Source organism: Crocodylus porosus, unplaced genomic scaffold (genome assembly GCF_001723895.1).
Source record: "Crocodylus porosus isolate Cpor-Errol unplaced genomic scaffold, CroPor_comp1, whole genome shotgun sequence".
NCBI classification, from domain to species: domain Eukaryota; kingdom Metazoa; phylum Chordata; order Crocodylia; family Crocodylidae; genus Crocodylus; species Crocodylus porosus.
In genome coordinates this window covers 40,113,561-40,140,537 of record NW_017728907.1, presented here as the reverse complement: position 1 = coordinate 40,140,537, position 26,977 = coordinate 40,113,561, and the positions used below count along the sequence as shown (strand labels likewise).

The window sequence follows — 26,977 nt, the reverse complement described above, 5'->3', positions numbered from 1 at the left end:
TTTTACTGTCTGTAATGTTTATCCTTAAAGATTTAATTGAACAAAGTGTAAAGGGAATAAGTAGTGCACAATATTCTCCAAATGGCTGAAAAACATTTGAAGCTCTTATCCAAAATATTTTTTAAAAAAACAAACTTTTTAAAAGACTCTTGAGAGAGCCTGATACTTCTTTTCTTGTTAGTGTTTGTGGTTTAATTATTTTTTTTTTCAAGAAAATACGTTTTTGAGAAGTCAGCATAGCCCATGGATGTCAGAGACAAAAATCCTCTTGGTAGCCTATGAGTAAGTCTCTGGGACGTAACCAAGAACAGCTCTAAAACAGAAACATGTCAGATCCATTTGTTTCTACTTTGTCTGTTAGAAGATGGGGTAACTATTTGCCTTGAGTTTGTAGTTTTCCAGGGCAGGGAACTGTCTGCGCTTTTTCTGTACAGTTCCACTCGCACCCATGGACATATAGGTATACTAAATGATGACCTTTCAGCTACCTGTATGGCTAGCTACACTGTTGCTCAAACGGTGTCTAAAGATGCAATAGAGTAAAAACCAAAGCATTTCTATTTATTTTATATTGGCTACATTCATTATTTCCATGAATATATTTTCTATATAGGTCAGTAGAATGAACAGCTGTGGTTCTGAATCAGAAATTATTTGGCCTTTACCGCTGTTGTCTTGACACAGAAAATTAAGTTATATACTTGCCACTGGCTTGAATTAGTTGTTTCTTCTTACCTGCTTTATCAAAAAAAAAATGGAGCCTAAGATGTTTGAGCACTAAAACAACACATGTATGCTAGGCTTTTCTTCTGTTTGGATCTAATCAGGCATGCTAGAAATCTTTCAAGCAAGAATGACTGCTGGGTGGGAAGATGTTACAGTAATTATTTTCCTGCAAGGTGTATAGTGGGTGACTTGAAGTTTGTTGTTGTTTTAATGGCCTAGTTATTTACATTCCACAATGCTTTGTTGTTTACATCATGCCAATTTAAATTATCCTATCATGCCGTTCTTTCTCTGAGATTATCAGAATTTGGTTAGTTGTTTCGTGCATATTTTCAAGTACGGATAATTCACCACTGGTGCCTCTTGGCTTTTTGAAATGTAGCTATGAATTTGTATTGTATAGATAGTTGTAATGACAATGTGCTGAAACCAACATATTAGTTTGAGATAGACAATGACTTTGAGGATGAGAGAAAATTTATACTGAGGTAAAGAAATGGAGAGACAAGAGTATTATGTAAAATTGCATGAATAACTTTTCCTACACTTTCTTCCATAATTTTTAAGAACTTTATTATTACTCTCATTTTCAATCTACAGTGCCTACCACAGCAGTGACAATAACTTCTTCAGCAGAGTTGTACAAAACTACAGTATCAACCACAAGCACCACTTCACAGAAAGGTCCCACAAGTACAACTTTATCTGGGGGAACAAAGGAAGGAAGCAGAGGACCCAAGCCACCACCAGCAGTTTCCACAACCAAAATTCCTCCTGTGACAAGTTTTTTCCCTTTGCCAGAGAGATTCTGTGAGCCTGCTGAGGCCAGGGGGATTAGCTGGCCTCAGACCCAAAGAGGAATGATGGTTGAACGCCCGTGTCCCAAAGGAACTCGAGGTATTGCCCTAAAAACGTATCTTGATTCAAATAAATGCTTCACAAGCGACAAGCAGCTCTTTTTTGGAGAATAATTTTTAATCGCAAGCTATTTTGTGATTTTTGTTACTTCAAAAATTTTGTGCCTTGAGGTTCAGGTTTGAATCTGTAAAAAAAAGTATTTGAGTTTAGGCGCAGAATTACCTTGCGTACACTTTTTGAGAATCCAGGTCGTATTTTATGTCTTTGCTTTAGGACTGTAGTGAAACAGGCTTACAGCTGCCTTTCTCATTATCAGTTCTTCCCTGGATAACTTCCAGGTAAAAACCAAGGGCTTTTTTTGTTTATTTGCTGTAAAAGTCTGATAACTTGCACTGACTTTCTGTCGCCGTTTGTAATCTACATTATTTTTCCTCTATTGTCAATTATTGTCAACGGCTTCCACTTGTGGTGTTCAAAATTTAGCATGGAGCAGGGATGCATCATAGCTGGTTTTTTGAATGCATTCAGAAAAATGGTTTCAATTTCCCTGTTGTTTTCTACATCTGTTGTAGGAACTGCCTCGTATCTCTGCATGGTTTCCACTGGAACATGGAACCCTAAGGGCCCTGATCTTAGCAACTGTACCTCACACTGGGTAAATCAGCTGGCTCAGAAGGTTGGTTGGAACCTTTTAATATGATATACACTGGTGATTAAGGGTTTTAACTCGGAACATAAATAATTCAGCTTTGTATGTTGAAACCATCTTTATTACTCTTTGTTCGTTTAAGAGCTGGAAGAATTATGCATGCTTTGTCTGTAAAGCATTTACTAAAAGTTAGATTCACATGTGTTCCTTGGTAAACTGTTTTATAAATTAAGCTCTTTTAATGAGTCCAGGCTTACTTAATTTCATTGCTATTTAATTCAAGATAGCTTTTTTGATGTTCAAAAGACAAAATGTACATTCTCTTAATAAATCAAATATTATGAACGGCACACCAAAATATGCAATAGGCAAGCAGATGTTTAGCTTGCGAAAATTACGATACAATAAACTAGATTTCTACAAAAGTGCATTAATAGCAGAATATGATTAGAGCACAGTTCCTCTTTTTTGTGTTCCCCTCCCTAATGAGCGTTACTGAGTTTATGGGAAAACTAAATAATTCACTGTCAATACCAAGCTACTTGACTTTCAAATGCCTCAAGCGCTGGTATGAGCAAATAGATTTCTCAGTGTCTGATAATAGCAGTAAAATAAAAGTGAAGATGAAATGGAAGATCTGGCCCAAAATTACCAATCTGATTTCTGCTTTTGATGGCTGTTAAGAACTGCTTTTGTGTGTCATGGATCTAAGAACCTTTAATCTTCTGAGATAAAGAGAAAGTTATTGGTCTCAATTAGTTGCAGATTTCAATGTATGTGCAAATGGTTATTTCACCACAACAAAGGTATGCAGGGAATTGGAATTAGGAGCCGCAAGCAGAACAAGGGATCCTGCTGAGATAATATAAATTGTCATTTCAGATCAGAAGTGGAGAAAATGCTGCTAGTCTTGCCAATGAGCTGGCTAAACACACCAAAGGACCAGTCTTTGCTGGTGATGTAAGTTCATCAGTGAGACTGATGGAACAGTTGGTGGATATTCTTGATGCTCAACTGCAAGAACTGAGGCCTAGTGAAAAGGACTCTGCTGGACGGAGTTATAACAAGGTATGCACTTTAACACCCCTCCCCTCCCCTGTGGGTTATGTTTTTCCTTTCAGAAACATTGCTGCCAAATCTATACTTTTTTCTGGAATGCTCAAATTTCCTGCCGGCATGAGAAATAAAGGGTGTAGGGGGAAAAAACAACAAATCCGCAAGAGTCTGTAAATTATATTAATTCGGTGACAGGATGCAACCTTCAGCAGCTGACTGAGGCAAAATATATTTGTACCCTTTATTAAAATATGTTCCTAATTTGGGAGAAAGGGGGCAGTACTTTTCTTTCAAGAGTAACAAGAATTTAAAAAGCGTGTTCTGCAACAATTTTAGCCCTGTTCATATGCTAAGGTCAATGGTGCCATAAAGTATGTTGCAGGATTAGAAAGTTCATTAGCTTATTTTAGATGTCAGTTCATGTAACTAAAGATAATTGGGGATATTACACATCCATCAAGTTATTACTATCAACAAATAGTAAATCAGATAAAAATAGCTGTTGGCTTTTGAATTATTAAAAATAGGGTTATTCTAGTTTTTTCTGGATGCTAAGCTTCATGACTTGCCTCTTCCTCCCTTTTGTATGGAGTTAGCCCTTACTGTACAAATTAAGGGATGCTTTTTTGCCCAGTCTGTTATGGAAGGACTGTCTCATTTTTCACACCATCCATCCTTGGTAACTGTGACATTTTAGCCCTTGGAAAGATGAGTTTTATTCAAAACTCCTAGCAATGGTGCTCAACAAATCTACTCTAGAAACTGCAGATACGGCCACGGAGGCATAGTCTCACCTCAAGCATTGCACAGAACTTATACTAGTGCAGCAAATGTAGGTTTAGTCTGTGTTATGGCTGGAAAGCCATGTGCTCCATAATTTTGCAGAGCCCCATGGAAATTCATTGGGCTAACATTAGACAAGACAACCAGATTCTTTATAATGCAAATTTAGGATTTGACACACCAGCCTAATTTTTGGATGTTTCTGTAGCTTTCCAGAATGTGTCTAACTTCTGATTTTCTTTTTTCTTACTAAAAAGCTCCAAAAACGAGAGAAGACATGCAGGGCTTACCTTAAGGTATCTCTCCTGTGCTGTCACCCTGCTTTCTCCCTGCTTCAGCAACCTGCCACGCTTTATCATCTTGCTGCATGATCCTATGTATTTCAGTCTTTGATAAATGTGTATTGTGCCCCATATCAACTGTACAAATGTTGGCTTTGCACAGGTATAAAACTCTCAGAATAAGCAAATATCAAAGTTTACAACTTTTTTTTTCTCTTCCACTTGTCCAAAAGTACAAGAACAGCATTGGGCATTATCTGAATTGGAGATAACCCTTCTCTTTCCTTGTGTTACTCTCTGGGGAAAAACAAATCTGGCAATCTAACAGAAAAGGCATCATGTTGGTAGTTTCTTGTATCAAAGACTGCTTAGCCATAATGTATGTGCATGAAAAAAAATCACATTATACAGCCTGCTTTGTTCTTTCTGTGGTTCACTCTTAATGTCAGTAAGAATTATTTTCTCCAAAGATTCATTTAAGAGTCATTACAAAGACCAAATATGGCAACGTCAGGATGAACTGCAAATAAAATACAAGTGCTCCTAAATTTTTTCTAGTGCAATATGTGGCAAGTGTCCCATTAACCATGCTACAAGGAGACATATAGCACATTGTTACCTAATTTTTAATTTCTTTTAGATCTTCAGTTGTCAGTTTGTATAATGCCCAGTCCCCAGTCTGTAATCCCATGCCAACGATGTCACTGTCACCAAGCAGTCCTATTAGCAGAAGAAACTGACCCAAGCTAGATCATGTAAGTGGCTTTTAAAAATTATATTGCACGGTTTTTCAAAGTTTCTTTTTTAATCTTCCTAGCTTTTGCTTACAAGAATAATACAACTTTGAAACACCGCACAACATAATAAAATACACTTACCTAAGCGTGGCTCCTGAATACAAGATGGTTTCACATTCCAGTCTCAACTCCAGTACATTCTTGTGCAAAAACATAGGTACCACCTGGTCTCAGCAAGATTTTGCAAGATCTTGCCAGAAAAAGGGAGTTGGGAGAGCCATATGTTAAATAATAATTTTCTAATGGTTCCTTTTAGCCTGGTTAATAGAGAGCATGGCAGATATTGCTGGAGTGGCTTGAAATGTCATAGTTCTATTTGCAAGTCACCTTTTAAGATGAAAGTTAAAGTTTGAACTGTAGTACTGTAATTGGTGTGTTGTCCAAGACTCATGTCACAGAGACAGGTGTAGTTTTCTTTTTTCCCCCCTCCCTCTTTTTTTGGCAGAGATGAGTGCTGCAAAATGTTATTACATGGATGATCATTGTGATTCCACTAGAGAAATACAAAGAGTTAGATTATACTGTAATAAATAAGGAATGCCTCAAGTTAATGAATGCATATAATCAGCACTGTATATAGATGCACAAGAAACTGTAGCACGACCTTAATTTCTGACTAGTGTCATTTTCAGTAGGTCTCAAATGAGCTTCCCTGTTCAGATAAGACTAATAAACCTCTTGAAATTACAAATCAAAAGCTGACTTACACTATGCAAATGAAGCAAGTTCCCACTTTGTGACAGAGGATTCATTTGTACCTCAGATTAGAGGCTCCAATCTGTATTTCTTGGTGACTAATGAATCTGGCCTCTGCAGACCAATTTCTGTTCCACTCTAGTTAATGGCTGCAGCAGTATCAGTGTGAGCATTTTGACTATTCTGTCTCCCATTAGAGAAGGAAAAAAGGCTTTAATGCCACTTCGAAGTATCTTCCACCTGCCAGGAAGGTCGTGATGGCTCACAATGCAGACAGAAAGAGGATATTAAGATGGATTAGGCTAATTAATCTTGCTCTGACAATAGCCTCAACCAACTTTTCGTATTCATTCATGTGCACAGAGTGTAGTATTCCAAACCAGCATCTTTTTTTGTTTGTATAATGTGTTCTGTTTCCATTCCCAGTGCTTTTAAATTGATCAAACAAATTATATATATATATATAATTTTTTTTATATATATATATGCTTAATGACACATTATGACTAGGTAAATGGGACAAAGTAAACATGGTGATTCAGCAATGCATGGCATATTCAATGCACAGCTACATTATGCATTAATGTAAGAGCTTGCCTTCAATTGATTAACTGATTACTGTGATTGATTGGTTTATTTTGTAAAGGGAATATAATGATGTCTCTGAATTCCTTTCCCCCTTTATTTACTGATATTTTATATGCAGCTTAATGAACCCTAATATGTGAAGATAGAGCGGTCACAATGCGGATTTTTAAAGTCGCAACTTTGCTCAGTTTTGTTATTTTGCCTTTAGTGATAACAGGGACAGTCAGTGGACATCTTGTTTGCTCTATTGATTTCCTTTGTTAACTGACCCTTGTGCAGGAATGGGAGTTAGTAATCTTTTTAAGTATCTGTGAACAGGTACGAAAACAGGAGGGGGAGTGAGAGTGTAGCACGCTAATTTATAACCGCTGAGGCATCTTCATTTCATGCCTCTTGTAATAAAGATGACAGTTTATCTTAGACAGCAGCTCATATTACTGTAGCTGCATGCATTGTGTTATGTTTCCAGAGTAGTAGTATTGCCTAAACTTGCCAGTTTTGGTGTTAGTGTGTTTTAAAGGGGAATTATGTATATTGACATCAACTTTGAAATTAAGGCCACAGGCAAAGTGGCATTGGTTCTTACATTTTTTAGCACATTAATAATACTGTCTTTATATCTGACTTGAGACAAGCCAGGTATTCATGTTTGCTAGTTACAAACAGCACACTGCTGGTGGCTAGTGCAAATCTATGAGTGCTAATTCAACAGAGTTGGAAATATTTTCTTGTTGAAAATAGTTTTCCGGTGCCATTAAATCACAGTAAATCATTTTGACAGTTAAGTATTACAATTGTCACCAGATAATGTTGGAAATTCTCCCTAGCTGCCTAGGGCAGTCAGCCCTAATGATAGTTTTCTAATGAATGCAGGCAATTGTTGACACAGTGGACAACCTGCTCAGGCCTGAAGCTCTGGAATCCTGGAAAGATATGAATTCTTCGGAACAAGCGCACGCTGCAACAATGTTACTTGATACACTGGAAGAAGGGGCTTTTGTCTTGGCTGACAATTTCGTAGACCCAACTAGAGTCTCAATGCCCACAGAAAATATTGGTAAGTGAATTTTTCTTCAAGTACAGTTTCAAGCACTGTACAGCTTGAAACAGCAACAATTCAGCCAAAGAGTCACATACACTTAGAAAGCTATGGCAGCACCTGGTGGTACAGCTTCCCATGTTGAAAAGCAAATTCTTATAAGTGGTGATGTTTTCTTAATTAGTTTTAAAACCCTGCTGCTTCTGTAGCATAATTAATGCAGTGTAAAAAGTAAAGTAGTTTTTGTTGCAAAGTTGATTTACAATTGAAAAATCATTAGCAGAACGTATGGATATGAAGAGTGCTTAAATGCCAGGGTATGGATTTTCTGAAGTAACTGAAATGCTTGGTGCAGAGCTGTGGAAATGCTTTCCCATTATATATAATCTGCTCCTAATGAATTTAAATTACTTTTTGCAATGTGTTCTGCCAGTTAAATATTTTAGGCACCTAGAACATGGACCAAACGTTTATATTAAACACAACTGCCTTCAGGTGAAAATGTGCTCAGTGAACTACATCCCCCATAATGCAGAATAGCTATGCTCCAGAGATTGCAAAATAACTGAAGAGACTTGGAGCATAATTTAGAATTTAAATAGTGGCACTGAAATGAAAGGATTCAGTATGAAGGATGTACAAACACAGGTGTATATCCTTGTTATGGCTGAGACCACTGCGGTGTGGAAGAGTTAATGTGTCTCTGCACCGAGGGTGCACTGAGGAGTCAAGCTCAGTGAGATATTTTTGAAATCGTATAAATCTGAGTAGCGTTGGCCCAAAGGCTTCAGGATGGAATGACAGATTTGGGAATGAGGACATTACTATAATATTCCAGGACCAGGATTTTGCTGGTATGGCAGATAAGGAAGAAGTGGAGGACTTGAGATTAGCTTTGGCTTTGTTTATATACAAATATGTAATAATTTAAACTTCCATCTTCTTCTTTCAAACAGTGTCCTGGTCCTATATTATGAAATGTAATATTGGTACAAACTGTTCACTTCTATTTTCACATATCCAAATTTATATTATGGATGCCCAAACATTATTAAATTTTATATGGTGGCTCTTTCTTCCAACATAAAACTATCACTTTTGTATGGCTGTCATTTACAAAAAATTACACTAATTGCCCTTTGGGAAATATTTGGGGAGTTTTGTCCCCTTTTTAGTAAAATTTTCTTGTGAGAAAAATTTGGAGACTTTCCACCAAAATTAAACATTAATGAAGATGTTAATTTTAAAATCTTTTACTTCATCACCTTTTTTATTTGTAGTTTTACTTTCAGTTTTTCTTCCAAAAGCAGCAAAGGTGCAGCTCTCCAAATGTGCCTGCATTTCATTCATAAGGGAAGAGCTTCCTATAAAATAGATTGGGCTTTATTGAGAATCTCATCTCATTCACATTTCATTTTGCAAACACTGACATATGTGAACAGTTCCATTTAGTTCAGTAAGACTGTATGTGTCAGTGCTTATGAGATGCTGCATTCAAATCGTAATTAATAATATATTATGGATGTCAAGAGTATTGATGTCAATCAGAACCTAACAGACGAGTCCTTCAAACACAAATTGAAACTAAGTCTCTTGCAGAAAAAGAAGTTAAAGTCTTATCTCAAGAAAGGCTTGTGGTAGACTCCCATTCTTTTAATTTCTTTGATCTTTTTTGCTTGTTTAAAAACATTCCTGAAAATTCCTAAAACTCTCCTTCACTTGGCTGAGCTAGAATTTCACATTTATTGGTCTCAGTAGTCAAATACATAGTTTCTGTAATAAAGCATCTGCCAGATTTTAACTTTTGTTTATTTGCCATTGTGAACATTTTTGTTCATTATTAACAATATGGAAGAAAATAAATTAAAATCATTATTAAATAAAATGTGTATCTTGGGGATAAATGCCAGGTTTAATACAAATATGAAGATATTTGCTAAGTAAGTTGTTATGGCCTGGGTAATTTTATGGATCAAAGAGATTGCAGTGTTGCTTGGTTATCTTGTAAAACTTACAAGCCACACTATATTAAATTGAGTTAAATAACTGCATTTGAGTCTTCACTTTAAAATACATCCAGTAGAACATCATAATGGCATTCAGTAATCCTTTAGATATAATCAGAAAAACTATATGTGAGGCCCTTGATACAGAAATACTTATTTGTCTAAATATTCATTTTTGGATAGTCTTGATCTTGCAAAAAAATCCATGTTAAAAATTGTGGGGAAAAATAATGATCAGTGCAGTAGAGGCACTCAAGGTTCCAAAAATTATGCATTTATTCAATCTAAATTTTTGTAGTACTTTTAAGGCATTTATTTTTTGTCCAACATTTAAACAATGTTGAAACATGCTAGCACACATCTGTCTTGTAGAGACAAACAAAGACAGCTGAATAAGGACACTTCAGAAAATTATCAACTGACACATTGCAATCTCACCAAAAAACGATTTCTGCATTTTTATCTTCCTCTCTCCCTTGTTCTCACTAGTTCTGGAAGTTGCCATGCTCAGTACAGAAGGCCAGGTACAGGACTTGAAGTTTCCTCAGGGCAGTAAAGGAGGCAATTCAATCCAGCTCTCCTCAAGCACGATAAAACAGAACAGCAGGAACGGTGAGTCTTGGGAATGTGAACAGTATGACTCCTTTAAACTGTAAAACCATATTTAAAGCTATAATAACTTAAACTTTTCATTTCAGAGCATATTAATCCATCCCTTAGCAAAAGTAAAAAACCGTTCAGTGGCTCTTTACACAGTGTGCATGAAGCATTTTCATCTGGAATCCAAATCCTGCAAATGCTTTTCTATTTCCTAATGCTTTATTTTTCATTTTGACAGAATATGAAACATGCATTGTATTCTTTGGCTACAATTCCATGACACGATAAAGTAGGTTGTTTGGTTTTGTTTTAAATAGGGTTAGCAAAATTGGTTTTCATCATTTACAAAAGCTTGGGACGGTTCCTCAGTACTGAAAATGCTACCATAAAGCTGGGCAGTGACTTGATCAGTCGAAATAGCACCATTGCAGTGAACTCGCACGTCATTGCAGCCTCCATCAACAAAGAGTCCAGTCGTGTGTACCTGACTCATCCTGTGCATTTTACCCTGGAACACATTGATGTGAGTTATGCTAATGAATTAATGGGAAGGTCATAAAATCAGCAAGAGAGAAGAAAATGCAAGATGGGGTGCGGAGGAGGTTCTTTTTTCCATTTGAATTTTAAATGTTGGACTAGGTCAGAGACACAAGTTTATTTAAGTCTATGAACATAAAATTAAATGAGCCTGGTTCAGTGATTATTAGAACTTAAGTGTATTCTTAATGAAAGCTAATTCAGTAATCAACATGAAAATGTAAATGACTCTAATTTGTTTCTAAGTGAAAATTAACTCTTACCTTAGCAGCAGGATAGAAAATATCAACTGTTATGACTCTTGCCTGTTTAATGTAGCAAAATTAAATGACACAGAGGGTATTTACTTTAATTCAGGACCATCTTTTGAAAACCTTTCCAAATTATTTAAATAGATTTAATCAGCAGAGTACAAAATGCGGCTTCTCTGGTCTGCCGTGCCTTAAAATTTACAGACCATCTTCCTTGTCTTTTGCTAAGTCAATATGTTTATTTCCTCATGTAATACCTGCTGACTGAGTTGGGTCCCCCTGTTTTTATGCAGAGAGTTTGTTTGTTAGACCATTAGGACTAGCCTGGAGAAACATTTGGATGGGTTTTTTGTCTGCCTTTGCTGCTTTTCTTTCAACTAGACCTTGAGGAGACCACTCTTTCCCAAATATGGTTACATTTAAATTTGGCCAGACCAAAATTGAGGCTAGAAAAGCGCTTGACTACAAGTGAAACCCCTTTAGAATAAATTCACAATTCTAATTTTGCAGAGGGAAAAAAGTGGCTACGTGTACCATCAGTGCATAAAATCACAAGATGGAAATTGTAATAGTTTCAAATTGGGTATACAGTAATTGAGGCTACACTTTAGACTGTTTCGGACTATAAAGTCCCTTTTAAACTAGATATCTGCAGTGTACAACATTGTCCACAATTTTGCTGATGAAAAACTTTATAGTCCGAAACATGCAAAGTTTAATCTAAATTACCGTTTACACATATTAAACAATTGTCATTGCCATCAAAGTGAGTAGAATCCTAATTTTATCCTTTTATCTCTCAGCCTGACAATTATTTCAATGCAAATTGCTCCTTCTGGAATTATTCAGAGAGGACTATGATGGGATATTGGTCCACTCAGGGCTGCAAACTGGTTGACACAAATAAAACTCATACAACATGTGCTTGCAGCCACCTAACCAACTTTGCAATCCTTATGGCTCATCGGGAAGTTGTTGTAAGTAATGCTGTTTCTAGTCGATAATAAGTAACTGTTGAATTTTTGGAAAAATGTAAACATTTGGATGGATCAATCACAGAGCGTTAGAAGCTTCCAAAAGCAGCCTTCTTTATTTATCATCTTTCTACCTCTCCCTAGAGCTGGTCAGGAAATAAGGAGTGGGAAGTCTCAAAACATTAAAGCTAGGGACTGAAATTACACATACACCAGAATAAGTGATCAGAAACCAGTTCAAATCTGTAACGCAACAGAAGTTCAGTGTACATAAACCACTTTCAAAATGGCTGAAACTGATTTAAGCTAAACCTGGATGAATGTAGTATCAGATTTAACTGGTTTAGGTTAATCAGTTTATTGAACTTCTGTCCCAGATCCCCTTCAGATTCGAGTTAACACACAGGATCCCAGGATACTTTGCACCTCCCCCCCAGATTACTCCCTCTCGGGATGGGTGGGCTAGTTCTGGCTTAAGCTGTTTCCTCCAGCTGAACCAGAGAGGCATGTTCTGACACCCCCGGCTTCTGGCCTGGGCCACTGCGGGCATATTGCTGCATTTCTGGAGTCAAAAGTGAATGTCTGTTCACTCATTTATCAGTTCAATCTATATAGTTTAGACTAACACGCAAAGATAAAATCAATTTAGTCTCGGGCTTTTTAACTGTCTGTACTTAGCCTAGGAAGGAGGAGGACCAGATCCTCTTTTACCTATTTAGACAAGAAAGTAAACTTAGGCACCTATATGTGATCCTTTTCAACCCTGCCCAAGGCCCTGAAAAAAAAAAAAAGCAGTGAGCAGTCCTCCCCCTGCTCTCTACTTTTTGTAACTTAGTCTTTAGGCCAAGATGGCAATGTGTTGCAAAGTAGACGCATTAACATTTTTTTAGTAACTTGAGCAGAATGGGACAGGATGACCCTTCGATGACTAGAATTCTTATTAGGTAGAATAGAAGCTAACCCAAAGTTTATAAGCTCTTGTTTTATTAGCATTTTCTGATGAGATGTCACTCCCTGACAAGGGTAGGCTTTTTGCTTCCTCAGCTCAACTTTCACTCCTTCAAAAAATTGAGACTGTTAGAGGCTGTTCCCAGATACAGCTGGATAGTAATTGTGGAGGAGTCTATTCCACCAACTTGTTTGGAGGCCCAACTACCAGCTTCTGTGGCCATGGCAAGGCACAAAGTGCCTGTTAACTGTGTTCCTAGTGCTTCCCTAGGGCCTAGAATTTGGCTCTCACCTAAAACCCAAAGTACCCATCAGGCCTCTGAGAGCTCGTTTATCCATATGACTGCCTTGGTTTACTGCTGGAAAAATACTCCCCGCTCCTGCTGGGCACACAAGCAGTTAGGCAGAGCAGACAGTTTGGAATTGACCCCAAGCAACTCGGAACAGATTTGAGTTTCTGTTGAAAATCTCTGAATCTTGTTCTAACTAATTTGTCCCATCAGTAATCCCCCTAAGCTTCCATCCAAGTATTTCCCATATGCCATTGCAGGTCTGTAGGAAAGGACTGAGGAAGTGTTTTATTGACTATCATAAATTTAAAAAATCTCCTTTGTGTTTGCATACATACCCAGCAATCCGTTCAAAATACAATGTCTCCTTTGTATAGACTGTTCTTCAAGCTTTCAGTGCATAGTAGAGAAAGTAAAAATATTATCTGGCCTAGCTCAAATATCCATCTCAGTGTACTCAAACCTACCCTTCTTTACTCCTGCCCTAAGCTTGTTTTTCTGATAAGCCTGACGTAAGATTGATAAATTACTTAGCACCTATTTTTTCCCTGTCACTTGTAAAATAAAGCAGCAATTTGCTACCTATGAAAACAGTCTTCTGTTTGCCCTGATAAATGGCTGTATTAATTTTCTTCCTTCTTGATTGTTTCCAGTACAAAGATGGAGTGCATGAGTTACTTCTCACTGTCATCACCTGGGTGGGAATTGTCATCTCCCTTGTCTGCCTGGCCATCTGCATCTTCACATTCTGTTTCTTCCGTGGCCTACAAAGTGACCGTAATACCATTCACAAGAACCTTTGTATCAACCTATTCATTGCAGAGTTTATTTTTCTAATAGGCATCGATAAGACTGAATACAAGGTAAGTCTTCTGTCTGCATATTGATCTTGTTCTCTGAAATGACTATTTGAAATGGATGTGATTTTAACGTGATACCACTGCCAAGCTTTCAACTTACTGTATGTAACTGACACAGCAAGGCTGAGTTAAAAGCTTTAGGAAAGATTAAGATAGACATACTCACAAAAAATATTTACATGCATCTGAAATACCATTATGGCCTCTGTTCCCCACTTTACTAAAGTAGTGTTTTTTCAATTAAGAAGCATGAGTTGTTAATAAAGGTAGCTGATTTAAATGGAACTGCTCAGAGCGGTGTTGAAATTAAATGTCGATGTACCAGAAACACTTGAATTTTTTACTCTGAAGACCTGTATGTGTGTTGCATGCTAGTTTTTGAAGCTTCTGTGAAATTCAGCCCATCACTCAGAGCTCTGTGAATGGCTTGAAATTTAATAATTTGGAAATTCATCCAGTTTTCAGCTAGACAAGAGTGAATCAAATTGGCTACTGATATGACAGCAGAACTTCCTAAAATAGTAGGGGCAGTGATATTTGATATTAAAGCAGATAGAAAATTCTGACGGGTGCTTGCGAATTTTAAACAGATATAAATAATACATCTAGAACCAACTGTTCTTTATCTTCATGTTCTAAATCATCTACAATATAAGTCTTGCCATATAGTGTTAACATCTGAGATTCAAAATTAAGGGTTTGCATTTTGCACTGGATATTTCATACCATTAAGGAATGTTAATAAGGCTTTCCTGCCCATATCAACAAATAAAGTGGGATTGAGGATGCTTTCTTCAGCTCCTGTGAACATAATACTTTACTAACATTTGTGAATATCTGGGGCATGTTTTCAAGTAGTGAAAACTAGCCTGGACTTCTGAAAGGGATATCTGGTGAAGTGTATTTTGGTGTCCTACCTTCTGAATACATTTGTATGCTGTTTAATTTGCAGTGCATTACATTAGGTAAGAAAGTGAGGATTTGGTATTTTGCATTTTCATATTTCTCTTTCTTTACAGATTGCATGTCCGATATTTGCAGGCCTCTTACACTTTTTCTTCCTGGCAGCATTTGCCTGGATGTGCCTAGAAGGAGTACAGCTCTATCTCATGTTAGTAGAAGTATTTGAAAGTGAATATTCTAGGAAGAAGTACTATTATGTTGCTGGCTACCTCTTTCCTGCCACAGTAGTTGGTGTCTCAGCAGCTATTGACTATAAGAGCTATGGAACAGAGAAAGCGTAAGTAATTGCAAGTGACCTGAGTGTTTTTCAAGTGAATAATTTTTTTAAAGCCTGTTAGCTGTCAGAGGGTCTCTGACAGACTAAAATAGCATCTAAAAGCTTTATTGGTAAGAGAATGGCAATGCCGTGCACAAATTACAATCAAGTCTTTTGTAATTCTCTAGGTTCAGAGAATTTGTACTCTGGAGAGGCAGATTCTAAATTATGGTCTTTCTTTTAACACAAAAGATTGACCTGAAACAAATTGAAAAAGTAAATAACTTTTTGGCCTCAAATGGATATTAAGCAAAATTTCTTCTTAACTTAAAATATCTGACCGGCTTAACCAACCAGTTTTAAGCTAATGCTTCATTAGATGCCTTTGTTCAGCTGGCCCTCTAGCGAACTTTTATTCTGAATTATGACAGTACAGTATTCCAACCCATATGTTTTGCTTTGATAATATTTTATCAGGAGAGTTAAGTGGGATTAAAATTAGCCAATGCCTTTTATTTATAAACATACAGATATGTATAGAATGTGACAGAAGGTAGATGTAGAATGTTTCTGAGGATTTGAATTGCTGGAGGCATGAATTTGCCTTCCAATGGTGTTTACTTTGTCCTTTGATGAAATTAGTTACAGTATGGGAGGATACTGTTGACGGTAAGAAAGCTGCTCGATTTTGCTGCTGATGAAAGACAAATAAAAGGGATTCAACAGGGAGCTGGGGTATATGAAAAACGAATCACTAAGTGAAGTCAACCCTGATAAGTTTATGCATCATTCAGTCTAATATCATATGTGTTTTTCCTAGCATTCAACTCCCAGTTGGGGCATTTTATTTATATCAGACTGTTTTGTAGCAAAACATGACATCTGAACATTTTCTATCTTGCATTCCTCAGGGGTAAGCACTTTGCATATGATATAAAGTTAAAGCAAATTTTGGAGATTACACAGAAAGCCTGTGAAAAATAAAGCATTTATTGATGTTAGGGTTCATCAGGCTATAGCAAAAGTTTTGACTAAACCTAGAAGAGAGAAAGAGGTACTTCGTAACCACATTAGTTATTCTTGATGCTATAATGGTATACAGAGAGAGAAACTGAGTAGATGGTGAACAGCTTTGTTAAACAGTGCACAACAAAGCAGCCCTAGGTTAGGGGGAAAATGCCCACGATGAGAATGTTGTTGTTCAGGGTGGCCTCATTACTCATTTTGAAAGACTTGTTCAAGGATTTTTTAATTGTTTTTTTCCAATTTTCATTTGTACAACTGAAGGGTTAATATAATCATTCACCCCTCTTTTTTTTTTTTCATCACAGTTGCTGGCTCCACATAGATAACTGTTTTATCTGGAGTTTCATTGGGCCAGTTACCTTCATTATTCTGGTAAGAATGCTTTTCCTTATCTGGATTTTTTTTGTTCTTTTTTTGCCTCATTTTAAGGTTGCGTTATGGGGGCTGACCAACATTAGTCATTATCACCCCTATTCTCAGAGGTTTGCATGAAAATTCTAATAACACATTTTTAATGTTAACAGGGGATTTAAAATGTTTAGAAATCTCCAAGTAAAAAGTGGTATTGACCAATCGTTACTGTTCAAAACCAAGCTGAGTTTTAATTCAATAACTTTTTTCCTAATGGTTTTAATACTCAAGGTCATATTGATATGGCAGTCATATGACAAATCAATTCCGTACTAAATACAGATTTGCAAGGGAGCCATTATTACTATTTTTATCATCACTGTTGCTCATGTTAAGAAAAAAAATATAACTGTTTTCCCAACAGAATGGTATGTCCCAAATAGACATTCTACACTGTTTGAAAAATAATTCAGTCTAATAATTTCTGCATACATGTGCATGTTTATGCGTATGCATATTTGATTATGTAATTATAAATATTTCTCTGTATGTATGCTCATGCATGTATGTGTAGAAATAAGGGACCAGCTGTCATCAGATTTGATACCCAACAATTGCAGGCAACAATGCAATAGCCTTTTTGTTCACTGTACTCCCTATCCACAGATACTCACATGCACCACAACTCATTAAATAGCTTTACACACCCCTAAAAAACTTAAGATGCTTTGTAGTTTTTAAGGCTTTTGGTCTTTTGTCCTACTATGTGCCACAAGAAGACGGCTAAACAAGGAGAGCTCAGGGGCACGTGTGCCAGTGCCTTACATTTTTGCAAGGTCAGGGGATTTGTTAAGAGAAAATGTATACCCAGATGATGCTATGAAATGGAAGACGAACATGCCTACAGGGGAAGGCAAAAAAACCTATCCTGAATGGTCCCTGCCAATCTGACCTCAGGGAAAATTCCATTGTAATCTAAAACCTAGTGGTTAGTTTGAATTTGGGCATATGAGCAAGACCCAGCAGCCGGGCCTCTGTGAGGTTTCTCGGTACCGTTAGGAACACAAGTATACCTCATCCAGTCTTCAGTTTCTAGGTGGGACCAATCTCTGAAGACAGTGGGTAGAACTTAAAAAATAGTAGTCAAGGTTGGAGGGAAATTTTTTCCAGACCCATACAAGTGATGGGCAGAAACATGGAAATAATTAATCCAATATATGTGGTGGAACAAGCACCATAAGCATACTGAGAGTTCAAGAGGGAAGGGTGAACAGACAAGGGAACTTTTGATCACGGAGTTGTCACAACTGGCCAGCCTGACCTTCCTTAGACACGCATTGTATAATATTTCCTGTAGTCTAAACTAAAGTGCATCCTTGAAAAGACATCTAGCTTGCTTTAAGGTTCCTGTTTTATGGTAAGTCTACAATCCCTATGGCAAATACCACAAGGAAGCTGCAACCTCTCTCTGTCACAAGGAAACTTCATCTCACCTTAAGGCCATTGCTTTTGGTTGAAGCACCTGCCACCAGATCCAGCCATGTACTGTCATGATGTTCAAGAACTTGACTCTACCACAAAACTTATCATATGCAAGCAACCACACATGGCAATAACATCTACTTGCAGCTTCCCCTTGGGGACAACCACAGATCAAGCACTTGAAGTGTTACACCACAAAACTTTAATTTCCATCTTCAGGATCATTCCTGTCCTGTCATAAACTCCATTCCATGAACCTATCAAGCTTAGTTCTGAAATAACTAAGCTTTCTTGATTCTCCTCTCCCCATCTGCTTTGAAAGGCTGTTCCATAGCTTTACAGAACTGCACATGTTTTTATGTAAATAGTAATTAGAGTATTTTGTACCCCACAGAAAGTTGTGATTCATTCCATTTCTAATTGGTTAGGTACATACTTTATTTGTATGGTTATTTGTATAACCATGATTAAAAATCTAGTGGTTAACTTATACATCCATTGTATATTTCCAGTATCATCCCAGCCTTCACAGTAAATACATCTAGCATATGCCGGGACAGGGATTGGCAGCATACAGCCCATGGACTGCATCTGGTCAGTGGAGCGACTGGATGCAGCCCACGGAGTTGGAGAACACTGCCTGTGCACATGCTGAGACTGAGCAGGAAGAAGCTGTGCTGGGGACAAGTAACGTCTAGCTGCACCTGTGCCACCACTGCTTTGCCCCACCTATGCACGCATGCTTATCAAGGCTGCAGCACAGGCACAGCTTCCAGCCAGTGGGGAGCTGTGCTGAGGCCAGGGAGCTTCCAGCTGCTGATGTGCCACAGCTGGGGGGCAGAAGGCTTGGGACCATTAGCAGTGCAGGTACAACTCCCAGCTGCCATGGCATGGGCACAAGAAAAGCCTAATGCTGCTGAGATGCTACTGAAGCCACCTGGCCTGCATCAGCCCTGAGCCAGGTTGACAAGGTTCCTGGCTGCTGTTTTAGGAGACTTTTTATACCATAATTTGGAAGAACAGAGTTGCTTTGAATGGTATTTTTAGATACCTAAGGTAAATACCTAGAACGTAGATGTGTAGAATGCAATAGTTTTGACAAAAATTAAGAAAAGCCCAAAATTTCATATAATATCTGACATGGTCTTCTCAATATCAAGCTTCATATTCTCTCTCTTTTTTTCAGCCTCCAAGACAGACTGTGAGCCTTAATTTCCAACTTCCTAATTTTTACTGATCTATACACAAAGCGTTGCGTGTTATAGTCACATTTTTTAAATGAATATAAATGTTTCCCATATGTATATATATATGTATATATGTAGCTTATACATTTCTATTTTCCAGAAAGTGAAAATAAATTGGTTCTTTCTGATTTTATAAATTACAGTGTAAGAGAGAGCAAAATATTTGATATGTGATTTCTCTTTTGTCAAGATACTATGCTGAGGTATCGCTAACCGTATTTAGGACTGTTCTATTCTAGCAGCTTTGTTTTTCTTAGAAGTCTTCCTTAAATACCTTACTTTTTTGCCAACTAATTAGGTGGTCTACAGTGAACAAGTGGATGTTTCAGTTTATACAATCTCAAAGATGTAAGAGTATCTTATGTGAAGCTTCCTTTCTTCAAATGTCAAAGTTTATATATGTGTACATATATATGTGTGCATATATATCCATAGAATGAGATAGGAGATTATATTCTTCCTGAGATACGAGGAACGTTGTTAAGACCACTACAGTCTTATTTTAAACTAGTATATTGCCCATCAAGGATGATAGGGGGCTGGCGGGGATGGAGCCCACGGTCCAGCCCTGTGCCCCTACCGACCCATCCTCATCTAGCCCTGCCCCCTCCTGCCCTACTTTAGGCCTGACCCTGTTCCCTCCATTCCCCCCCGCCCCGGCAGTTCAGGTCTGGGCCCATTCTTCCCCCTGCTGCGCAGGTGCAACCCCATTTTCTCTGCCCCATGCTGCAGCAGTGCGGACCCCGTATTCTCCCTCCTCTGCCCCCCCCGCCACAGCGGGCCCAATCCCAGGAGTGGGGGGGAGCTTGCCCCTCCATTCCCCTCAGTCAGTACCCTGTGCCACCATCTCCAGGGAGCAGGGCGGGGCAGAGGGGAGCACTCGCCCCCTTCCCCCATTCTGTCCTCTGTCCCTGCTGTAATGGTGGTGCATCGCTGCCTCCTGTCTCTTAATGCATTCTGATTGGCTGCTGAGACAACCAAACAGTGTGAATAAACTGTTACAGACAGACAGACAAAGACTTTTATTTATATAGAATGGGTTAACCTATTTAGCCCATTTAAAATAAAGGAAATACCTTCTATTTTAGAATTTAATGCAAAGGTAAGCCTTCAACTGGATTTAAAAAGATGGCAGATCATATTGTTACAAGAGATGAAGTTATATACATGATTGCTGTGATTGTAAAAAGGGAGCTGTTTGAAGTTTGGTGTCATACAGTTCAACTAGTTAGTGCTTTAGGGTCTCCTTTTTTAACTTTGTGTATCGTGAGCACTTGCTAGGTCACTCCTCTCTCTCTCTCTTTTAAACAACATTTCACTTGGGAGGCTTTGGGCATTGCTGAGGGCATTTTTGTTTCTTCATAACCAGGTCAGTATGAGAAGAGAGGTGAAGGACATTTAATCATATTGACCATGTACAGACAGAGTCCACTATTATTTACCGGCCATGACATTATTATCCTCCAGCAAATCATTTAGGCTGAGAAGTGAGCCTTTGGGAGCAGTATTCCCAACTTCAAAAATATGAAACAGCAGGTAGCAATCACAGCGCAGTTCCTGGGAGTAATTCTTTTCTAGCAATTGCTTTGCCCTCTAATCGTCCCAATTGAGAGAGGGGGTGAGTTAGGGAGGGAGAGAGAGAAAGAAGGGAAAGTGTGAGCGGTGTAATGGCTGAAAAATAATCTGTGTGCAACAAAGAAAAAAGCGGTATTTGTAAAGCTGTGTATCCATTACAAAAGGCATGCAAGAGTTTTGTATTATTAGTCTCTTGAACATCTATAACTAGTTCAGATTTTTTTAAGATGTTTATTTTAATTGTACTATTAATGAAATAGTATGTATTCTTGACGATACTGTTCTTTGATTTATAATTTCCCTGAGGTTAAATCCAGATGCATTAAAGTCTGTACCCAGTTTAATACAACATGGGTTATGGAAGGCAGCTGTGAAGGAAGTTTGTCTTCCGAGGAAGACACAAAACTTTCAGCTTCACTATTTCCATAGACTGTCATGCCTGTGGGCACCAGGGTTATTATATCTATGAGAAAAGAGCATGTAAGTAATGAGCGGTGGGAAACCATTAGTATGCCTGAAATGGTTTAATGAAAGCTTGGATCATGACACGTCAGGAGCTGTTCTTATCATTTGGACAGCTCCATCTGCATCTTTAATAATTAATTCAGTTCAGTAGGAGTTCAGCTTGCACACACATTTAGAAGCCTTCTTCAGAGAACACCTCTCTGGCTGCCAGTCCCAGAGAGAAATAGGCTTCTGCATGGCTAAGAGCAAAGATCTGGAGATACAAGAGCAGTTTTAGAGCTGCATTTGCCAGGTAACAAAAGCTCCAGGGAGTTCAAAAAGGGTCAGAACATGTGCAGTTCAGCTAGGTTACTTCAGAGTGGTGTTCCTGTTCTTCTGTCTTATCATATCCATGTCAGCACTGCAGGCTGTGTGGAATGAATTTTAAGCTGTTAAGCTCAGGCGGACGTGATTCAATTGAGCAGGTTGATGGCTATAAAACAAACGCTACACTCCCATAATCTGTGGTCAGAAAAACCTGAATATTTTGACTTTGTAGCTTCGTGTTCATCCATACCATTAAAACAGGTGAAATGGCTTAGACTTTAGCTCAGCCAGGATGGATGGTGCTAATAAATTAGCCTAGCAAAGGTTATTTAAACACAAGTTCTGAAGATGTTATATTTAACATCATAGGAAAAATGTATCATTTTACTTATGGCAGCCAGTGCATGTTATTTCACTAATGTATTGTCTGAGTTTATAGGTGGAAATCTGTACATATACAGGTATATGCATGTTCAACATACATAGAAATGAATATAAATATTTCCTATAGAGATATAGATGTATAGAGATATAGATATATCCAGGGGAAGATGGATAATTAGGTGAGAGAAGGTAAATTATATAACCAATATAGTATAGCCTATTATTTGCACTTCATATGAGGTGCCTTATATATATATATATAGAGTACAGCCCATATGTATATGAGCACCTCATATGAAGTGCAAATAATAAGCTGTACTATATTGGTTATATAATTTACCTTTTCTCACCCATTTATCCATCTTCCCCTGGATTCATTCCAACCTTTGAGGTATCATTACAGCTTATAACCACTATTTCCTTTTAATTAACCTTACATAAACATACTTTACCACAGATAATGTTGGTCTGAGGGGCAGGGCAGACACTATTCAATTCTGGTCTCTTTTCACTAGTGCCTATTGATTCTGCAGGGCTAGAAACAGAATTCATATCCATTTGGTAAAAAATTCCCAATCAGCATTGAACTTCCCTATTGCCCTGGAAAGTTCCCAGATGTTAGTACTTAAAACAGTAACATTTTTATTTTAAAAGGCATTGTTGTGTAGTATGTTTTTATATATGCCCATGTTGTCTAGTATCCTGTCTCTCACAATGACTAATATAAAACACTTCAGTGGAAAATGAAGGAGGGCTCATAGTGGACAATTTTATATCAGTAAAGTTTCTCACTAAGTCTTGTTGGGTCATTATTTGAAGTAGTTACAAACTATAAACCTATTTTTAATGTAACTGTAGATTTTCTGATTTTTCCATATAAAGTCAAAATTTTCAAATCTTGGTGCCTAGGTACCTACATCCATTTTTTAAATCCTAAATAGAAATGCTAAGCCCCCTTACATGTCATTAGCTTTAATTAGAGCTGAGCTTATGCAACACTGAGTTTTCTGATCATATACAAGTGTATGTGTGCACATGCGTGTAATAAGAGATGAGGTAGACATGCAAATTTTAGCTTAGCATTAGAGTTTGTAGCCAAATCCAGGTTAGGGTTTGGTTGCTGATTTAAGGAATGCAGCAGTATTCCTTGAGCCTCACTATCAACCAAATGGTTTGTACACAGGAGCTCATTGAAAGATTTTTTTTTTAAATCTATTGAACAAATGGATACTACTTGATAACTTTACTGGTTTTGACCATATTGATAACTTTACTGGCATTTGTTGAAGGAAGACAAAAACTAAAAGGTAAAACTACAAAAGTCTAGCTTGCTGTATTTTCTTTGGAGGTAGTGGGGGAAAGAGGGGTTTCATTTTATTTCTTGAATTGATTTCTAGCTCTCAAAGAATAAACAGACGGTTCTGGTCTTCCTGAGGAAGAAAGAAAGTTCTGTGATGCAAAAAAGAACGATGTAGCATCATCTCCACTGGCTGAACTGGCTTACTGCTAGAGAGAGGCCCAAAAGTATACATACAAGATCTATCTTGCTGTTTGATGGGCATCTGTGGATTTTATGCTTTGGAATACTGTGAAAATTGTTAAATTTTATATTGGGTGTTATCTTTAATTTAGGAAATTCAGTATTTAAGTTGCCTCTGCTTCAATGAATATAAATGTTAAGTGCAGTCATTACAAATTAGTGGAAAAGAAGCAAAATGTCTAGTTCTTTCATGTATACATATTTTTCCCAATAAACGTATCCTAGAGTAGGAGGAGGGGTGTTATTTTCCAGTAACTTCTGCTCTTACTACTGTCTGTTTTATGTAATAAAATGGCAGAATCCTCCCCCCCCCTTTTAAACTTATGCATACATCCAAAGCTGCTAAATTTTTAAAAAGCTGAACATTTTTTTCATGACTAGAGATGAGCAAATAAATGCATCTTCACAAAAGTCATCTGTGCCACTAACAGGTTTTTGAACTGGACAGAATAATTTTCTAATGGTTTTAAAATACATATATAGTGTCAGAATCTTTGAATACCTTGTAATATTTTTTAGATGGCAAACCAGTGTTCTTTGGTTACTGATACCGTTTTTAGTGATGTGGAGAATGAGTAACATGTGTTCTGTTGTCATAGTTACTTTGTCTTGAAGTACAGTATTTTTTATTTTAAAGGTTCTTTTTTACCATGATAAATCACTCTTATCCTCATATTAGGGAACTTTTAAATTTTGTTGTATATATTTTAATGAACATTGAAAGAATTGTTTGTTCCCAGTTCCACAGATAATAGTCTTGTATTTATACTAATTTCTATTCACTTGCTGGGACTTGGCATTGTCTCAGGGGTAGAGGCCTGTTTCCTTGGATATCATTGCAGGGTTGGAACTTCACTATAAATATAGGCTTGTTTTCCAAATTTTAGATGCCAAACCAGCAATTGGATGTCTTGTATACACTGAATCAGAGGGCAAAATCCTGTCATTCCATGAGGGTAGGCATTTAGGAGGTAAACCAAGCCCCCTGTGTGTGTCTGATCCAAGAAGCATCTTACTAGCATAATGCAAAGGTAGGTTGCTGGGGCAAACTGTTCCAGCTGTGCATTATAATGCTCTAGTGCACTCCCCCTTGGCATGAGCTGCAGCTGACAAGCTGGAGGGGCATGGGCATTCTTCTTAGTTAACAAAAGTATGTATTGTATTTACTCGAATCCAAGGCAACTCTGAATTTAAGATGACCCCCAATAATTAGATTCTAGACATCAAAAATTAAAAATTTGTTTTAATTTTCCATGTCTAGAATTTAGTTTAATGTAGGTCAAATTTTGCTGCCTCTCCCCCCCTCCCCAGGAAAGCAGTGGTTGGGAGACAGACAGCCTGCCCCATGCCACTTCTCCCCTCTCCTCCTACCCATCCCCCAGTAGCCCTCAATCTACTTCTGTGTTGGAGCAGCTCCTCCGTTGCCCCCTGTGGGAGCCTGAGCCTATGGCTCAATATGGTCAAAAGCAAATACTGTTCCTGGTATACAAGAGCCATAGGATGCTGTTTATTTGGAAGGCTTACATAGGGTTTAAAATGGCTCAGAAGTGGAGACAGCTGTGGGGGCTCCCACAGTGGGAGCCTCCCTGCCCAGTATCTTCCCCTGCTCTTGCCTCTTATCCCTTTCTGGTCCCTCCCCTTGCCACCCAGCTTACCTTTGCAGCTTCTCTGGTTCCATCTCTGTTGGGGGCGCAGAGTACCTGGCCCAGCCAGCAGTAGCAGTGGCTCTAGCTTCAGCCTCTAGCCTTCCTCACACTTCCCCTAATCTGTGCTTCGCTTACCCCACATCCTAGTCTCGCACTCCCTCCTCTTGATGCATCCCTTCCCATGCCCCACCTTTCACTACATGCCCTCTTCCCCATGCTTCCACTACATTACGCACTCTGTTTCTTGGCACCCCACACATCCTTCCTGTGCCACATGAGCAATATTGGCCCCATTCAGAGCCACAGCAGCTGAATGAGGGGGAAAACTTCATCTTATATTTGAGTAAATATGAGATCTTTGTGCAGCATAGCCCAGCACAGGGTTAGTGCTTTAATAAACTCTATAATATTATTATAATAGCTACCAAAATATGTCAGAAATTTGTACAAAAAGCATGAGAGTCTGGGAGATGCAGATCAAGATAGAATTCCTGGCTTGTTTCTTATGCAAAGGGTGGAAAGAGAAGTTATCACCCCCAGAACCACACAAAAGAATGAAACATTTGTCCCATAAGAGGAGAGCCAAAATATTTACAGTTGCTCAAATGCATTGGTTCTTAAACAGCATGGTGGTGGGTGGAGAATTATGTAAGTCAACCATCCAAGTCACAAGCCAATTGTAATTCATTACGTCTAAAAACAAAGAAAATCATGCTTCCCTCTTTCATGCCTACCTTTACCTTTTGCAGTCGAGAGTTCTTTGTGAACATTTGAAAGGTGCATATAAACTAATAAATTATATAGGTTCATGAGTCTTGTCTGTCTGTATGCACGTGCTCTCTCTCTCTCTCTCTCTCATAGTCAGTAAGGAATGTTGAGAAAATGTTTGGCTTTGAGTAAGGCATGGTCAGCCTGAAAAAATTGACAAACTTTAAGCTAATGTTGGAATCTGTATTTTGTACATAATTCCCACTATTGTCTTATCTTTACTGGAGTATTAGCACAATGATAGTGATTCTTACCCTCTTTTCTAATAATGTAATTGTGTTTTTTCCTTAATCACTCCCATTGGTAGCAACTGTTTTCCTAATATATCACCTAAACCTTTTCTCTTACGGCATCAAGACTTCTCACTTGCCATTTTTACAAACTGATAATGTCATCTCTTTGTTTTAGACTGTATCTTGGAGTTGTATATGGTCTTTCAAAATCTTTCCTTACCTGTTAACATCTTCATCTACCACAGAGTTCTGGGGGATGTTTCTTATGTGGGTGCAGGTTCTCTGTTGGTATGGAGAACAGTAGTATAGATTTGGTTCCCATAGCCACTTGTAATTTAAGCATGTTTGGACAAGAGGCAGAATATGACAACAGCCTTGCAGAAACTGCCCCAGTGTTCGCCACAGTAGGAAATATCCGCATGGAGCTCTGGTGTGTAAACCCTCTTCTATTTACACCTCACCCCCACATGTCTCCATCTGTTTTGTTCTCTAGTCCTTCTATACACCATAGTTCCCATGATATTGTCTCACAGTGTTTAAAAGTTGTCAAACTGGCAGAAGCAGATGCTGTATTATCTACATAATGGGTATATCCTGAGTCCTGACACTACAAGCTTCCCTTAACTTCCTCTGCAGTGAATTTTTCCCAGCTTTGAAGTAATGGGGGATGGGGGGACTACTGCCACTGCTGGCCCGCTGAGCGACACTTGCAAAGCCAGCAGACCAAGGCACTTAAGGGGGCACTTAAGGGAGCCCACCCCTGCCCCAGCCCTGGCACAATCTGTGGGCAAGGCCA

The 26,977-nt window shown here is 38.1% G+C and overlaps 1 protein-coding gene across 12 annotated transcripts in view; it reads left to right on the top strand.

The window, feature by feature from the left end:
* The window catches only part of ADGRL2 (adhesion G protein-coupled receptor L2), a 488,780-nt gene that overhangs the window by 440,198 nt on the left and 21,605 nt on the right, over window positions 1-26,977 (top strand). For 8 of the 12 annotated variants that reach the window (XM_019531198.1, XM_019531200.1, XM_019531206.1 and 5 more), the window contains 11 exons: window positions 1,327-1,623; window positions 2,157-2,260; window positions 3,116-3,301; window positions 4,330-4,368; window positions 7,308-7,491; window positions 9,969-10,091; window positions 10,397-10,602; window positions 11,671-11,844; window positions 13,733-13,942; window positions 14,959-15,179; window positions 16,490-16,556. In XM_019531198.1, coding sequence (XP_019386743.1) covers window positions 1,327-1,623; window positions 2,157-2,260; window positions 3,116-3,301; window positions 4,330-4,368; window positions 7,308-7,491; window positions 9,969-10,091; window positions 10,397-10,602; window positions 11,671-11,844; window positions 13,733-13,942; window positions 14,959-15,179; window positions 16,490-16,556 — 1,811 coding nt within the window. The remainder of the gene's footprint in view (window positions 1-1,326; window positions 1,624-2,156; window positions 2,261-3,115; window positions 3,302-4,329; window positions 4,369-7,307; window positions 7,492-9,968; window positions 10,092-10,396; window positions 10,603-11,670; window positions 11,845-13,732; window positions 13,943-14,958; window positions 15,180-16,489; window positions 16,557-26,977) is intronic. The other 4 variants (XM_019531201.1, XM_019531202.1, XM_019531207.1 and 1 more) reach the window with 1 other exon arrangement.